General features: G+C 38.3%; 2 protein-coding genes across 2 annotated transcripts; both read right to left on the bottom strand.

The window, feature by feature from the left end:
* Positions 1–6,829: 6,829 nt before the first annotated feature.
* LOC145911810 (uncharacterized) lies at positions 6,830–8,785 on the bottom strand. The gene is made up of 4 exons (XM_082999247.1): positions 8,522–8,785; positions 7,903–8,355; positions 7,449–7,705; positions 6,830–7,169 (listed from the first exon to the last, which is right to left on the bottom strand). Exons 1-4 carry the CDS (start codon positions 8,701–8,703, stop codon positions 7,018–7,020), a joined length of 1,044 nt encoding a protein of 347 aa, XP_082855373.1. The 5' UTR covers positions 8,704–8,785; the 3' UTR covers positions 6,830–7,017.
* Positions 8,786–10,689: 1,904 nt separating this feature from the next.
* On the bottom strand, positions 10,690–13,896 carry LOC145911419 (large ribosomal subunit protein uL23m-like). Its single transcript, XM_082998744.1, has 4 exons — positions 13,618–13,896; positions 11,900–12,022; positions 11,475–11,646; positions 10,690–11,166 (listed from the first exon to the last, which is right to left on the bottom strand). Exons 1-4 carry the CDS (start codon positions 13,656–13,658, stop codon positions 10,978–10,980), a joined length of 525 nt encoding a protein of 174 aa, XP_082854870.1. The 5' UTR covers positions 13,659–13,896; the 3' UTR covers positions 10,690–10,977.
* Positions 13,897–13,982: the final 86 nt, after the last annotated feature.

Here is a 13,982-nt window from a genome sequence, read left to right as displayed (position 1 = left end):
AATACCAGGTTGGAACCCATCGGTGACTTTATGGCGAGCTTTTTGTACCTAATCCACACATATTAATCACCGTCACAAACATCAGTCACTTTCCTCAGTCCCATTTATGCAAATTTTGCCTGTTACAAAATTTATAACTTCCGTGTTGTAGATAACGGCTTTTTGGAATGCATAAAAAGCTGTGTTCTTTTCGTATGTACTCGATTATAAGCTTCGGCTTGTAAGTTTTCTGTCCTATTATTTTTGCGACTTGCAATCGAGGTTGGCCTAGAATCCATTGAATACTGAATATATATATATTTATATTTTAGGGCCGCTTTTACAACTTGCCTTTACTGCCCACAGAACCTCAATTCAGCACTTCATACAACGGCTTATTTAAACACAAATACAATGCACAACAAAGATTTGAAATAACGTAAAAATATGATTGCTTTCTTTAAAAAAAAAAGTCGCTCTTGTTATAGTGGTCACTGTGCGACACATAAAATTACGATACTATAGTGAGGTTGAAACAGGGACAGACGGAGACTCAACTTTGTTATAACAACCTCCACCGATTAACACAAATTGTCATTTTTACAAACCTAGTCATTGTTTCATTACTTTTTTAACTAATACAGGAGACACCTAGCTTTACCAGGGACTTTTTTGTAGGTGTTTTGCCAATCGCCGTTCATTAAAATCGAATGAGCTAAAACTTTGAATATACTGTCGCAAATCACACTAGTGATAAAATCACCACAAACAAGCTTTAAAATAGCGATTTTAGTGCATATTTTGCTCTCTATGAATGCTCTTTTATTTTCCATCAACCACACTTTAAGCATTGATATAATTGTCACTAGAACGAGTAATTCTAAACGGCATTAAAACATAACCTACACATAAACACGTAACAGACTCCATAGACATGTTAGAATCCAGCGTATCTTATATACCGACGCACAAATGAAAACGATTGTGGTTAGTTGAATGGAAGGTCGATACAATTGCAGTGACTAATAACGGTAAATTTAGATAATTAATAGCCATAGGCCCTATCTTTTACGTTTACAGTCACTAATGAGGAAACTTCAGCGGAGCAGTGGTCGTTAAACGGCTTAATTTAGTCATTTATTTATGAAGCTCCTCTCTGCGCCTTAAACGCTGCAACGGCTAATTAAACACATTAGCAAAGGCACACGTAGATTCGCCAGCAAATATGTTATTGAGCGGATGTTCGCATTTTTTCGTAGTACTGCTTTGTTACCCACGGTGATAAATTACGACTTGCAATGGCAGATGAGTTAATGACGCAAAACCTTTACGTATTTTTACGTCACCCATTGTCCGTTAAGGCTCATACTTGGCATATAGGTAGCTATATTATAATGACAGTTTTCTCGTAGTACTTTGTGGTCTGCTGTAAAGTAAATATGGTATTCGCTTGCAGTAAAATTTTTGTTTAGGAATCTCAAAAAATTCCTAACTGAAGCATTAAGACGCTGCTACTACTAATGTCGAAGTACAGCTTACATGGGATATCTAGTCCTTGATAAGAATCATAAGTTTTGCGGACACACCCAAGTAAAATACCAGGTTGGAACCCATCGGTGACTTTATGGCGAGCTTTTTGCACATAATCTCTACACATACTAATCACCGTCACAAACATCAGTCACTTTCCTCAGTCCCATTTATGCAAATTCTACCTTTATCAATTGTCTGACCGCTGTGTAGATAACGGCTCGAATTGCACTGAAAGCTTCATGAACGGCAAGAAGTATGGATTGGTTCGTGGAAGGAATACGTTTAGTTTATTCAACACAACGCAGCCCCCGCTACAAACTTAATTGAGTTGTAAAGCAGAATATATCGCAAATACAATATATACAATGTTTGTTGGTTGAAATCTTCGAAAAACCCTTTTTGGTTTTTGTCACAGCAATATAGGTGGCATAAAACAGCAGCATCAAGCAAAGCAAACTGGCAGGGAAACGGTATGTACAGACTGAACAGTTACGTGTGGTCAGGTACGGCAGTGTGTGGTTAATGTTTACAGCACAAGCCTTGTCCACGTTAAATTTTGCCCTTTTCGGTTGTTACGGAAAGCAGGATGTTTTTAACGATGTTTGTGCGTTGCCAGGACACCAACTCAAAATTTTGTGATAACATTTCAAACACAATGGAAACGCAGTCACAACCAAACTATGCGACATATGGCGAGTGTTACGAAAATGAATAAAACTGTTAAGAAGTGAATACGATACAAGTTAATCCTCCTATGTTGCATCATTTCATAGTGTTGTGGGTTGACGGCAGTCGTGTCGAGAAAGAAGAGTTTTCAGAGAAAGGAGAACTTACTGTTGCCCTTCTTGTGGGTTGGAGGGAATGTTGAATTTCTGTTTTGCTGGAGTTTGGCAGTGGCTGGGATGGATGGAATTCCCTAGGGGTGATCTTTCAACACAGATTTCTTTGGAGCAGTACGATTCCATCCAGGATTCGGATGCCGAATTTGATCTCCTGGAGGAGAGAGTAGGTGGGCTCACGGATCCACACAGGGAACAACCGTGGAGGAGGTTCTGATCAGGTTTTTAGCTTGTCATACACTTAGGACACCTTGGCCGATGATACCATTCGCCCACCTCAAATGCAATTAAGTGATAAACTGACATCTACTAGGGCCCGTAAAGGTTTCAAATGTTTGCCTGTGCAAGGGCCTTGTGGCCAGCCTATACGCGTAAAGGGCTCTATGTCGTCACAGCCGGTGACCTGCAGTTAAGTTCATTTCGCTGGGAAACTTGAAAACTGTTGGGATTTTAACTTATACCGCGTTCATCTGCATGCTCCAGGGAAGCTCTGTGCAAAATTAAAAAAAATCCTACGGCCCGGAAAGGTTTCAAGGCCTTGTGGCCAGCCTATACGCGCGTTAAGAGATCTATGACGTCATAGCCGGTGACCTGCACTTAAGTTCATTTCGCTGGGAAACTTGAAAACTGTTGGGATTTTAATTTATACCGCGTTCATCTGCATGCTCCAGGCAAGCTCTGTGCAAAATTAAAAAAATCCTACGTCCCGGAAAGGTTTTAAATGTTCGCCTGTACAAGTGGCCTTGTGGCCAGCCTATACGCGCTTAAAGGGCTCTATGCCGTCACAGCCGCTGACCTGCACTTAAGTTCATTTCGCTGGGAAACTTGAAAACTGAAATATGGAAGTTACGATCTTCTGGTTCAAAATCAACAAATATACACCTTTTGTTGAAAAAAACTTGTATTTTCTGACGTTTCGCCTGTACGTACGACTAGGCTTCTTCAGAGAATAAAACAAACACAGTAGCGATTGCGAACCAAAGGGCAAAGAAATTCAGCGACGAAAAAGTACAAAAGGCCGCAACAGCTAAAACACAGCGGGACATAAATGAATGGACAATATCGATCACGGGTCAAAAGGCCAAACATAGGAAACAAAATATCATGAATGGTTACGGGCGAAATTGCGGAAAACGGGCGAGAGTATTTTTCCATCACTGCGAATTACCACATTAGGCAGCGAATTAAAAAATAATTTTCCACAACCAACCGTTTTGCCAAAATTGTTTCTTGTTTTAATACTTTAGCTTCCTTCCAATGGATACGGTGGTCGGTGTCAAGCATGTGGGCACATAGGGCAGATTTATTGGGTTCCATATTGCGTATGGCTGCCTTGTGTTCTTTAATACGGGACGTTAAATTGCGCTCAGTCTGGCCAATATACACAGTGTTACAATCAAGACAAGGGATTAAGTAAACTACACCGGTCATTTGAAGCATGGGAATACGGTCTTTAGGTTTGGGAAACATGTTTTCTAAAGTGCATACCGGTTTCATGGCAACTTTTACGCCAGTGGCGTTGAGTATTCTAGATATCCGCTCAGAAACTCCCTGTACATATGGTATGGAAGTGAATGCTGTTATGTTTGTGTGGGGTGTAAGATTTAGGTTAGTTGGAAATTTGTTTAGTTAATCTTTTTTTTGAACAAAAGGTGTATATTTGTTGTTTTTCACCAGAAGAACGTCACTTTCCTATTTCATTATGATACCTGGTGGTCAAAACCTATTTTCAGTTTTAAACTTAATAACTGTTGGGCTGTATGTCGTCACAGCCGTTGACCTACAGTTAAGTTCATTTCGCTGGGAAACTTGAAAACTGTTGGGATTTTAACTTATCCCGCTCATCTGCATGCTCTAGGCAAGCTCTGTGCAAAATTTAAAAAAATCCTACGGCCCGGAAAGGTTTCAAATGTTCGCCTGTACGATAGGCCTTGTGGCCAGCCTATACGCGCGTTAAGAGCTCTATGACGTCATAGCCGGTGACCTGCACTTAAGTTCATTTCACTGGGAAACTTGAAAACTGTTGGGATTTTAACTTATACCGCTTTCATCTGCATGCTCCAGGCAAGCTCTGCGCAAAATTTAAAAAAATCCTACGTCCCGGAAAGGCTTTAAATGTTCGCCTGTAAGAGAAGCCTTGTGGCCAGCCTATACGCGCGTAAAGGCCTCCATGTCGTCACAGCCACTGACCTGCAGTTAAGTTCATTTCGCTGGGAAACTTGAAAACTGTTGGGATTTTAACTTATACCGCGTTCATCTGCATGCTCCAGGCAAGCTCTGTGCAAAATTTAAAAAAATCCTACGGCCCGGAAAGGTTTCAAATGTTCGCCTATATCAAGCGACTTCTCCACTTTATGCTTTGTGTAAGTTCGCATCCAAATTAACAAGTATTGCTGCCTCAGTATATACATTTTGTGAAAACAAAATAGTGTGAATCGATCGCGGAGGTGTGCCAAAGTTACATTGATGTTTTTTAATGGTAATTATGCTCTAATTTGTGCATATACTTGTGTTTTGTTTTTGGTAAATCCATTGAAGTTGTGTTCAGTCATGCGTGAAAAATATTTCGTTGATATAAAAAAAAATTTCGCCGAAATGACAGCAGTAAATTTTGTTTGCACTGCGAATGCGCACTTAAGCGTGAATAAAACAGTTCATGCGCGACTGCAAAAAACGCAAAAATTATTTTTATAAAAAGACGAATAATTGTTTGTGTCTCTTTCTGAAATTTTATGTCAGAATAAACTGTTTAATTTGTGGGAAAAACTTCGCCCATGGAAACATGCTAGCAATCCTGCAATCGACTTGAACTTAGCATGATCCAATTGGCTGGCTGCAATGCCTGCGCTGCGAAGCCGCTGTTGATGTGTAAACAAGCTAGGTAATTTTTGTCGAAAGTTTCACATGGACAGACCTGATCATGTTCCGTCGTATGTTTCCATCTGATCGCACTGAAAGTTATAGGTTAAACCAGTGGTTCGCGTGCGACGCACTTCTTTCAAATCAAATCATGTTTATTTTTGCGAAAAAAAGCAACTACTTGTAAGAACAATATACAAAGAAATAAAATGGTACGGGCACCGATAAAACCAGCATAAAGGTTATCGAGTCAGGCGCACAATGGAAAGGTGATTCTTCACGGAGTATAGGTAGGATCACGTCATCATCTCCCAGTGCGACTGGCTGCGATCCTCTGGGTTGCGACAGGTTGCATGTGACTAAAGGTGGCCACCCGGCCGTGCTGGCCAAAGCAAACCCCATCGAAACGCAAACGCCAACTCGGTTTTCAGAACGTTTCCTTTGATCCACATCGACAGACCTTAAACGTCCCGAGGACAGTCCAATCGTGATGGTTTTGGTTGAAGATGGTCGGGATCCATGGGCGTCCGCAGGGGGCACGGGATCGTATGGAGGTTGCGCTTGTCGAATCATCGCAGGTTTGCTGATGGTCAATCGCACGTTGTGATGTTGGCGTGCAGCGCTCCTAGGTCTGAAACGACAACGGATCCTACGGCGGTAAATTGTTCATTTCGGCGTAGAATGTACAGTGTAGTGGATAAAAACAGAAGAAAACACCAAAAAATAGGACAAGAAAAACGCAATAAACGACAAGAGAAAGACAAAGGGAAAAACGGACTGCTAACAGGGTGAATGAAAGCGGGTGTAAGTATTGAGATGTGAAAGATAGGCGGATTTTTTTTGATGAAACGGGAGAGCGATCTAATGGAAAGGTTTATTTTAGGGATGCACCGAAAGTTCGCTTTGCCGAATTTATTCGTCCGAAAATAAGGTTTTTATGATTATTCGGTTTCGGCCGGATATTTTTGCAAAATTCGGCCAAAACCGAAACTTTTTTACTGCATGCAACACTGGTACGCAAAGTTTAGTATAGTTTAGAATCATGGTTCAAACTGTACTAGTGTGTTTTATTTGTTAATTGTCATCGAAATCAACTTTAAGCAGTTGGTATATCATTCTTTAAGTGCCAATAAAAGGTTGTATGATAGGATCAGATGCATTCCAGCACATGTTTTGTTTAAATTTATTGCGATTTTAAAGAGATGGATAACAAAATTAGTTTCGGTTTATTCGGCCTGTTTTCTAGTTTATTTCCTCCCATATCTGTGGGCCCCTATATTTTAGCATGCCGATCTTGAAATATTTACCGATCTTGAGACCGATCTACCATGACGAGTTGTTCCTATGTTTACAATTTTCATTCAACAAAACTTGACGTTAGTTCTGCCCCTAAAACTCTGTTTCAATATTGAAAGCTTTTTTAACGTAATTTCAATACTTCCAGCTTAATTCTGATCAGCATCAAGGTCAGTATGGACGCTTGGAAACTGCAGTTCTTGTACGAATTAAGCTGTCCTGGTTAATTTCAAATATTTGTACCGAATTTAGAGGAGCTCAGAGATTTTAAAAACATGTCTCTTCTGGTATTATCCCCCTCAATCAGATCATCAAAATTGAAATCATAATTTTTTTGTAAACAAAATAAGCACATGAAAAATCACTATGCAAAATAAAATAGCGTTCAACCACGAAAAGGTGAGCGTTTTTTTTCTTATAAATACAGTTCAGCATAAAACACACGATTTGCATGGGTTTGACAAAATGTAGTGATAATAAAAATCATGGTATTCTACAACAAAACAAAAAATCAAAAGTTAATTTGATCAATGGTTGTATTGTTTCCATTCTGTCGGGGCACTCTTGTGGTCGCTTGCCGACATTGGTTAACAATTTCAGATACTTGCATGATCACATCAGCAGGAGAAAATTGGCGGCAAACGTCAAACATGAAATTTTCAACTAAATACAAAAAAACATTAGGAGAAATGTAATGTTAGTGCAACTTTACAAATATGACTTGAAGAAAATAGAAGCAAACAGATTGGTGAGAGTTAGTTTCAAATGAATTACACCAACTATCATCCCAGTAACAAAAGATGTTCCAAAAATACCAAAGCCCTCAGTAGTGGACTGTAATATTTACTGTCAGATTAATAGGTTAGGCTCTCTTTTTAAATGCCACAATCATTACTTAAAAACAACATGAGTGGATTATCTATTAGACATAATTTAATTTACTTTGTTTAGTTGTTGGTCGGCTTGTTGGTGCCGAGCATTGTTGCATTAATGTGACAATTCCCTGTGTGGATTCATAGGCATCAACCTCACCACTTCGCATCTCAGCTATTACAGATGTGACAGGATCAAGACTGAGTGGTGTATTTACAATGATTGCATCAGTGATGGCTCGATTGCGTTCATGTCTGTCAAGGTCTGGGCCAATGTGAAAGTATGGTTTCTTTTTGGAGATCATTTCATAAAGGACCATTCCATAGCTAAAAGCACAACTTACCAATTAAAAAAATGGATCTAAGTAGGATTATTTTTTGCCTAAATTTTCTTGGCGATAAATTAAAAATACTAAATTAAAAAAATTACTTTTGTATATTTTTAGAAAACTGTTACAAAATTCATAATGGATAATGCAATGATAAGAAAGTTTAATATGATAAAACCCACAAAGTGTTTTAACCTGTAAACATCCATTGCAGTAGTTTTGTTTTTGAAAGGATCTAGAAGAAACTCTGGTGCTGTGTATGCAGTTGTGCGTACAAAGTTGGTGTTATCGCCATCATGTGTTCGATCTGCAGTCTTTGTGGCCAGTGAGGCTGCTCCAAAGTCACCAACACGAACATGCAAATCCAGAGTTAGGAAAATGTTGCCAGGTTTTAAATCTCCATGGACCATTCTTTGATCTGTACGGGAAAAATGAAGATAGACCAATGCAGCCGAGAGTTCATGCATCATCCGAAACATGACTTTGAATCTCGGAGCTGTATATTGTTGTTGAAGAAAACTGCTCAAAGTGCCACCCTCTACATAATCCATTACAATTGCAAAGCAGGTTTGCCAGGATGTCCATCCATGGCACCTGACCACATTTTCATGATTGACAGATGCCAGTAGCTTAATCTCTTCTTTTATCCTGAAAATAGCTGATATTGTTGCCATAGTTAAACAAACCTTAATGTGCAAAATGCAATTTTCTTAATTGGGTTAAGACAAGTGAGTCAATACATGTATTAAGACCTGTATTAGTTTTGCATTAAATGTAAAATAATACATGTGATGTATCATGCATTTTAACAAACATTTTCTTCTGCGTGTTGAGATGTTCGATCGATCCAGCCATTTTAAACATTTTCACGACTGCCATTCCAAGTTGGTCGTGATAAACACGACGGACCATCTTTAAAGTTCCCCTCCCAATCACATCGGAGTCATCCAAGCTCGTTGTCAAACTATTAGTGCTGAATGCGTAGAGATTTTCCATGCTTGGTTATGTACAACGACAAACACGGAAGAGCAGATTTTGGCAAAAAAACCCTAATTCCAAACGTACAGCTGGAGGTGAGGTGAGGCGAGGCGGAAAAGCGGAACCAACTATAAAGTGACATTTTACAATCCGTTGATTCCAATAAACGAATGTTTTGACCACTGGGTAAATGTTCCGGATAACACATTGGGGCAAAAATATATTGTTTGAAAAATCTGTGCTACGCGGTTTCAATTTTAAATTTTTTTTTGAGCTGACATTCGCCAGTGGGAAACCCCCTTCCTCCACCACTTTAATCCTGTCGTATTTTTAATATATTTACGCATGAATGAACACAATTTCGGACCATATTCAGTGATTATCATAGTATACTAATGTTTAGTATAGTATACTATGATATTATCACCAGCAAAACAAAAACATATTGCAAAAAATATAAACATCTAGCCCAGCTCTGAGGCCGAATCAACAACAATTGTGTAAGGTATGTGTTAAAACAGCAACAACATTAATTTTGGTTGCCATCATTTTCAAATGCAAATCAAACGTGTACCAAATTGACATGGAAGTACTTCGGCTAGATGCTCAATTCACTTTTTATGACCATTACTCACTATTAATATAAACTGTGTTCGCTACACACGTGCAATTGTAAACGTTCTGCCTATATTAAGGCCGCATCTCTGTATTTCTATGGAAAAGACTTTCCCGGTTGGGAAATGCCCTTCTCGAACTCTGTCCTGCGTAACAGAGTAAAATTATGTGTAACAATGCAATGGGTCATGCATGGCGCCAGTGTTTTGGTTGAATGAGCGCAGATGAACAGGCTGTTGCCAGGGCGATTTTCAGCGTGTTTGGGGCAGTTTTAGTTTGTTTTTCATGGTTATTAGTCAGGCAGTAAATTGGTAGAGGGTGCTGTTGTACATGTAGCTGAAAAACTACCCAAATATTGAGGTTGATTTTGTGAAAAAATGAATCACAGAAAGTATGTTCAATTTGTGATTTTCTGTCAGTGCGGACCCTTGGCAAGGAATTGTGGCCAAATTTATAATCGAAATAACTACTTAAACTGCTCCCCCGGGGGCATTTCGACCCTCTGTTGGCCATTATTTTGGTCAAAAAAGCAGAAAAAAGTGTAGGTTTGTTTTGTGAAAAAATGAATCACAGAAAGTTAACCTCCATTTGCGATTAAGTGAAGCCACCAACCCTCCTCTACACAATTCATGAAGAATTAGATGTCTTGGGGCCCCACCGGGGCTGTTTGTCCACCCCCTAGGACTGACAATTTAGCAGTTAGCCTTTGCAAAACCCCCCAATGTGCTGTCTTAATGCAGCTGCAATCAATTTTTTTTCTGTTCAGCAATAGTAGTCCCCCTTCATGAGTCATCAGACCCGGCAATTGTTTTTGGCAAACAAGAGAAACTGTAACCAGGTGCACAATAACAAATGACTTCTAAAACTCAATTTTGGGGATTTAATTGAGAGATGCGGCCTTAACACCCTGTGACTCTGCGACAAACAACATCCAATATTTTTATTCCGAAATCGACCTTTTCGAACGCCACTTGTTCTATTTGAATAAGAACTGAAGATGCTTATTTTTAGCGAAAAATTATTTTATATTGTAATTCTGCTACAAACAAGGATAAGATCAATTGAATCCAACTGATCCCAAAAGACAACAGATTAAATCAGGGATTCTTAACCTGGGGTCCATGAACCCCCAAGGGGTCCGAGAAGATGCATTAAGGGGTCCATGAAACGAAATAAAATTATTCCGAAAATCCACGTATTTTCCTCTGTCCATAAGGTTTCGCTGTCCACGAATTTTGATTTTTCGACATTTGCAATGTGTTTCTTGCAAAGGGGTCCACAGCTTTTCAAAGAATGTTTTAGGGGTTCGTGATCCAAAAAAGGTTAAGAAACACTGGATTAAACGAAAACTCGTTTTTTTCTCAACGATCGATTTTGCATAAATGCCACCGGAAAGAATGAGTTTTAAGCAAATCAACAACACAAAAACTAACCGAACAAGTCTGTTCATTCTGCACTCAAACTTTCTGCCAGTCTTTTGCTTCGTTTTATAAACAAACAACACACTACCCTTGTTGCAAAGAAAATACACAAATTTAGATTTTGCAATGACAAATACATTTATTATTGTACAAAATTTGAATCTGTGCTGTAGCACAGTGCATCATCCATACATGGAGATTACAAATTCAAACTTTTTTCACCAAAAATGCACTTCAGGCTGTGCTTTTTGCACTTTCATGACAACCACTTGTTTTGGAAAAACATTTTGTCCTTGTCACTTCCAGTTGATTGCTTGTTCATCATAATTTCTAACTTTTCGTTCATCTCCATAGGAGTCAAGTTTTCATTTAAACTTTCTTCATCGTCCTCATCAATGTCAATAGCTTTAAATACATCTGGAAACTCAAATGTCTGACCATCAGCCTAAAAATAATCAGTATTACTTGCCAAAATTAATGTTATTGAATAATTAAATTTTAAAAATCATTGGTTTGTTTTTTCACTTCTTTGCAACATTGTTTGACAGTTTAATGAACACATTTACAGCACATGTATTTTAAGGTCTGTAGTGATAGAATATTATGATTGAACTAAATATTAAACTTAACAGCATTGGAAACGATTAATGCTGCCACATGCTGCACATGCATTATGAAGAAATGTTTCAACTCTTTTAGTATGATTATATCTAGACTAGATAATAAATATATGAAAACTGAAATAAGCTTTACCAGATAGACATGTGCAATTTTGAATGGATCCATGAATTTCCATGAGTAGCTTAACCTTCTGAAGGGATTTGGTGACTTGAAAGGAAGGTAGCTGACAATACCCAATGTGATACTAATAACTGGAACATTGTATATCTTGTCCAGATATTCCTTCACATCATACTGTGTCATGCTATAAAATCGGGCATTTACATTATTCAAATAAATTTATCACCAAAATTGGTCGATCTATCAAAAGGATCATACTTTATGGACAGTACAATTTAGGAGGAGCAGACCATATGTCTAAGTCCCAGTGTGGGAATTGTTAAAAAAAAACAGGTGCCTGATTTACCAATATTCAATTTAGTTTTTCAAGGAACAGTCTGTATATACATCAATTAAAACCCTTACAAAATAATGGTTAGTCAAAGGCAGTGACATACTCTGCAGGTACATGAAATCGAACATAGTTGCTTGGCATCTTCTCTTTGGGTTTAGCCAACGTGAAATACCACTCCGGGAAAAATAGTCTTCGTTGAGGTGCTCCTGGGTAGTGAAGAGGAAACCTTTACAAAAATGAAAGTTGGTCAATTGGACGTTGCTAAGTTTGAGTCACCCGTTGTAGGCCAGGGGTCCACAAATTGTAGATCACAACCTATTTTGGGGTCGCCAGACTTTCAATTTTGGGTGGCAAACAATTAAAATATAAATACGCACTTTGTCAAGTTTTTTTGCACTTATGAAAGTACAGAAATTAGTTTCACGCAAGTTGCCAATAATCAAGAGGGTCTGTTTGTTTTTCTTACTATCATCGATTGCATTATGTTGTCACACAATGTTTTTGTTAATGTCAAATTGTTATGTCACAGTTATATTGTGTAAAGTTTGCCGCTGATTTTAATGAAACCGCATATTATGCATATGTTTGGGTCGTGAGACATTTTGGTTGGGCCAAAAAGTATTTGACACTCTGCAGTCAGACTAAAATGACACGTCCAAACAATCTTAAATTCGTGTCTGTTATGCACTTGTACAACAGGACTTGTAAGAGAAAATTAGCTATCAAATAAAAAATAGGCTATGTTAATCCTAATCAAAAGTGAGTACAAATGAAAGTTTGATTTCTATGAATCGCCTGTATAGTCTCTATGGCTAACAGAGACTCAGTAACGGATTAGTACGAAATATTATAGATTGTGTTCATTTACACCTGACGAAGTGAGGGAAAATCGCGAAAACAAGTGTACTTTTTACATTACAAAAGTCAGTCTTTTACAAAAGAGTGCCAATCAAGAGAATTTAGCTTGTACAAAATATTATAAATAATCCTGAGTCGTCTGTTTGTTCAAAGTTTTTCTACGATATATATATTTCGCCTGTGTTTGCAGGCATCATCGGTATCGCTATAAAACAACACAACAACGCAGTTAACCAACAGTAATACAAGAATATAAAAATGTTCATGTAAAAATACCTTACAAACTGACAATCAGATTTAACGATTGGGCATGGTGAGACTGAACTGTCGGCTTAGGCTTATTTGTGGATACGCTCGATAAAACTCTTGTGGTGAAAAAAATCAAAGAAAAAAGGGGAAAACAACAAACTGCAAAGGATAGCAGTGAAAATGTCGGCGGTGATCGGATTCTACGCCACTGATAATGATTGTCACAATGACAACACAGTTGGTAGAGACTTAGACGCTAAGCGGCAGCAAAAAACAACACTTACATTATATTAGGCAAAATAAGGCGGTTAATGTTGATTTTTGCCTTGATTTTATAAAACCATTTATCTTCAAATATGTCCAATAAATGGACTGTTCGACATAAGACAACTTGATAATATTTTGCCATGTCGGCATGTCAGTGGTGCACCGAGTGTTTTTGCTGCCCCTTATCGTCTAAGTTTCCACCAACTGTGTTGTCATTTTGACAATCACTATCAGTGGCGTAGAGTCTGATCACCGTCGACATTTTTACTGTTGGTTAACTGTGTTGTTGTGTTGTTTTTTAGTCATATCGATGATGCCTGCAAACACAGGCGAAATATATATGTTGCAGAAACTTTAAACAGCCAAAAGACTCAGGATTATTTATAATATTTTGTGCAAAAGTGAGTACAGTTATAATTGTTTAAAAAAATACAAATTTGCACCCACTGCACCGTTGGTAGTTTCCTAGGCAACCGAATTCTTCTCATGGTTTTGTTTCAGCTGCCCTGCTTGAACTTTTACATGTCTGACCAAGATTTCATTAGTTCTTAAAAAACCCTTACTGGGAAAACACGTTTACGTTTGCTAGGTTACTTATATCGTATTTAAAAAAGGATATAAAAACGAAACAAAATATGCGGGTACAATTTAAACCAGTTTCCGTTTTTTTCGCAAACTGTCCAGGTATTTCTCTAAACCCAAACAAACAGAACATTTACGCAAAACATGTTTTGCTCGCATTAAATCCAATGATCTAAAGCAACTATTGCCGGAGTGTCCGATGACCACAAAGACTCTCCCTGTCACTGCTG

This window comes from Ascidia mentula, chromosome 8 (genome assembly GCF_947561715.1).
Source record: "Ascidia mentula chromosome 8, kaAscMent1.1, whole genome shotgun sequence".
Classification (NCBI taxonomy): Eukaryota; Metazoa; Chordata; class Ascidiacea; order Phlebobranchia; family Ascidiidae; genus Ascidia; species Ascidia mentula.
Note: the sequence above shows the minus strand (reverse complement) of the source record. Positions and strands in the feature narration are given on the sequence as shown.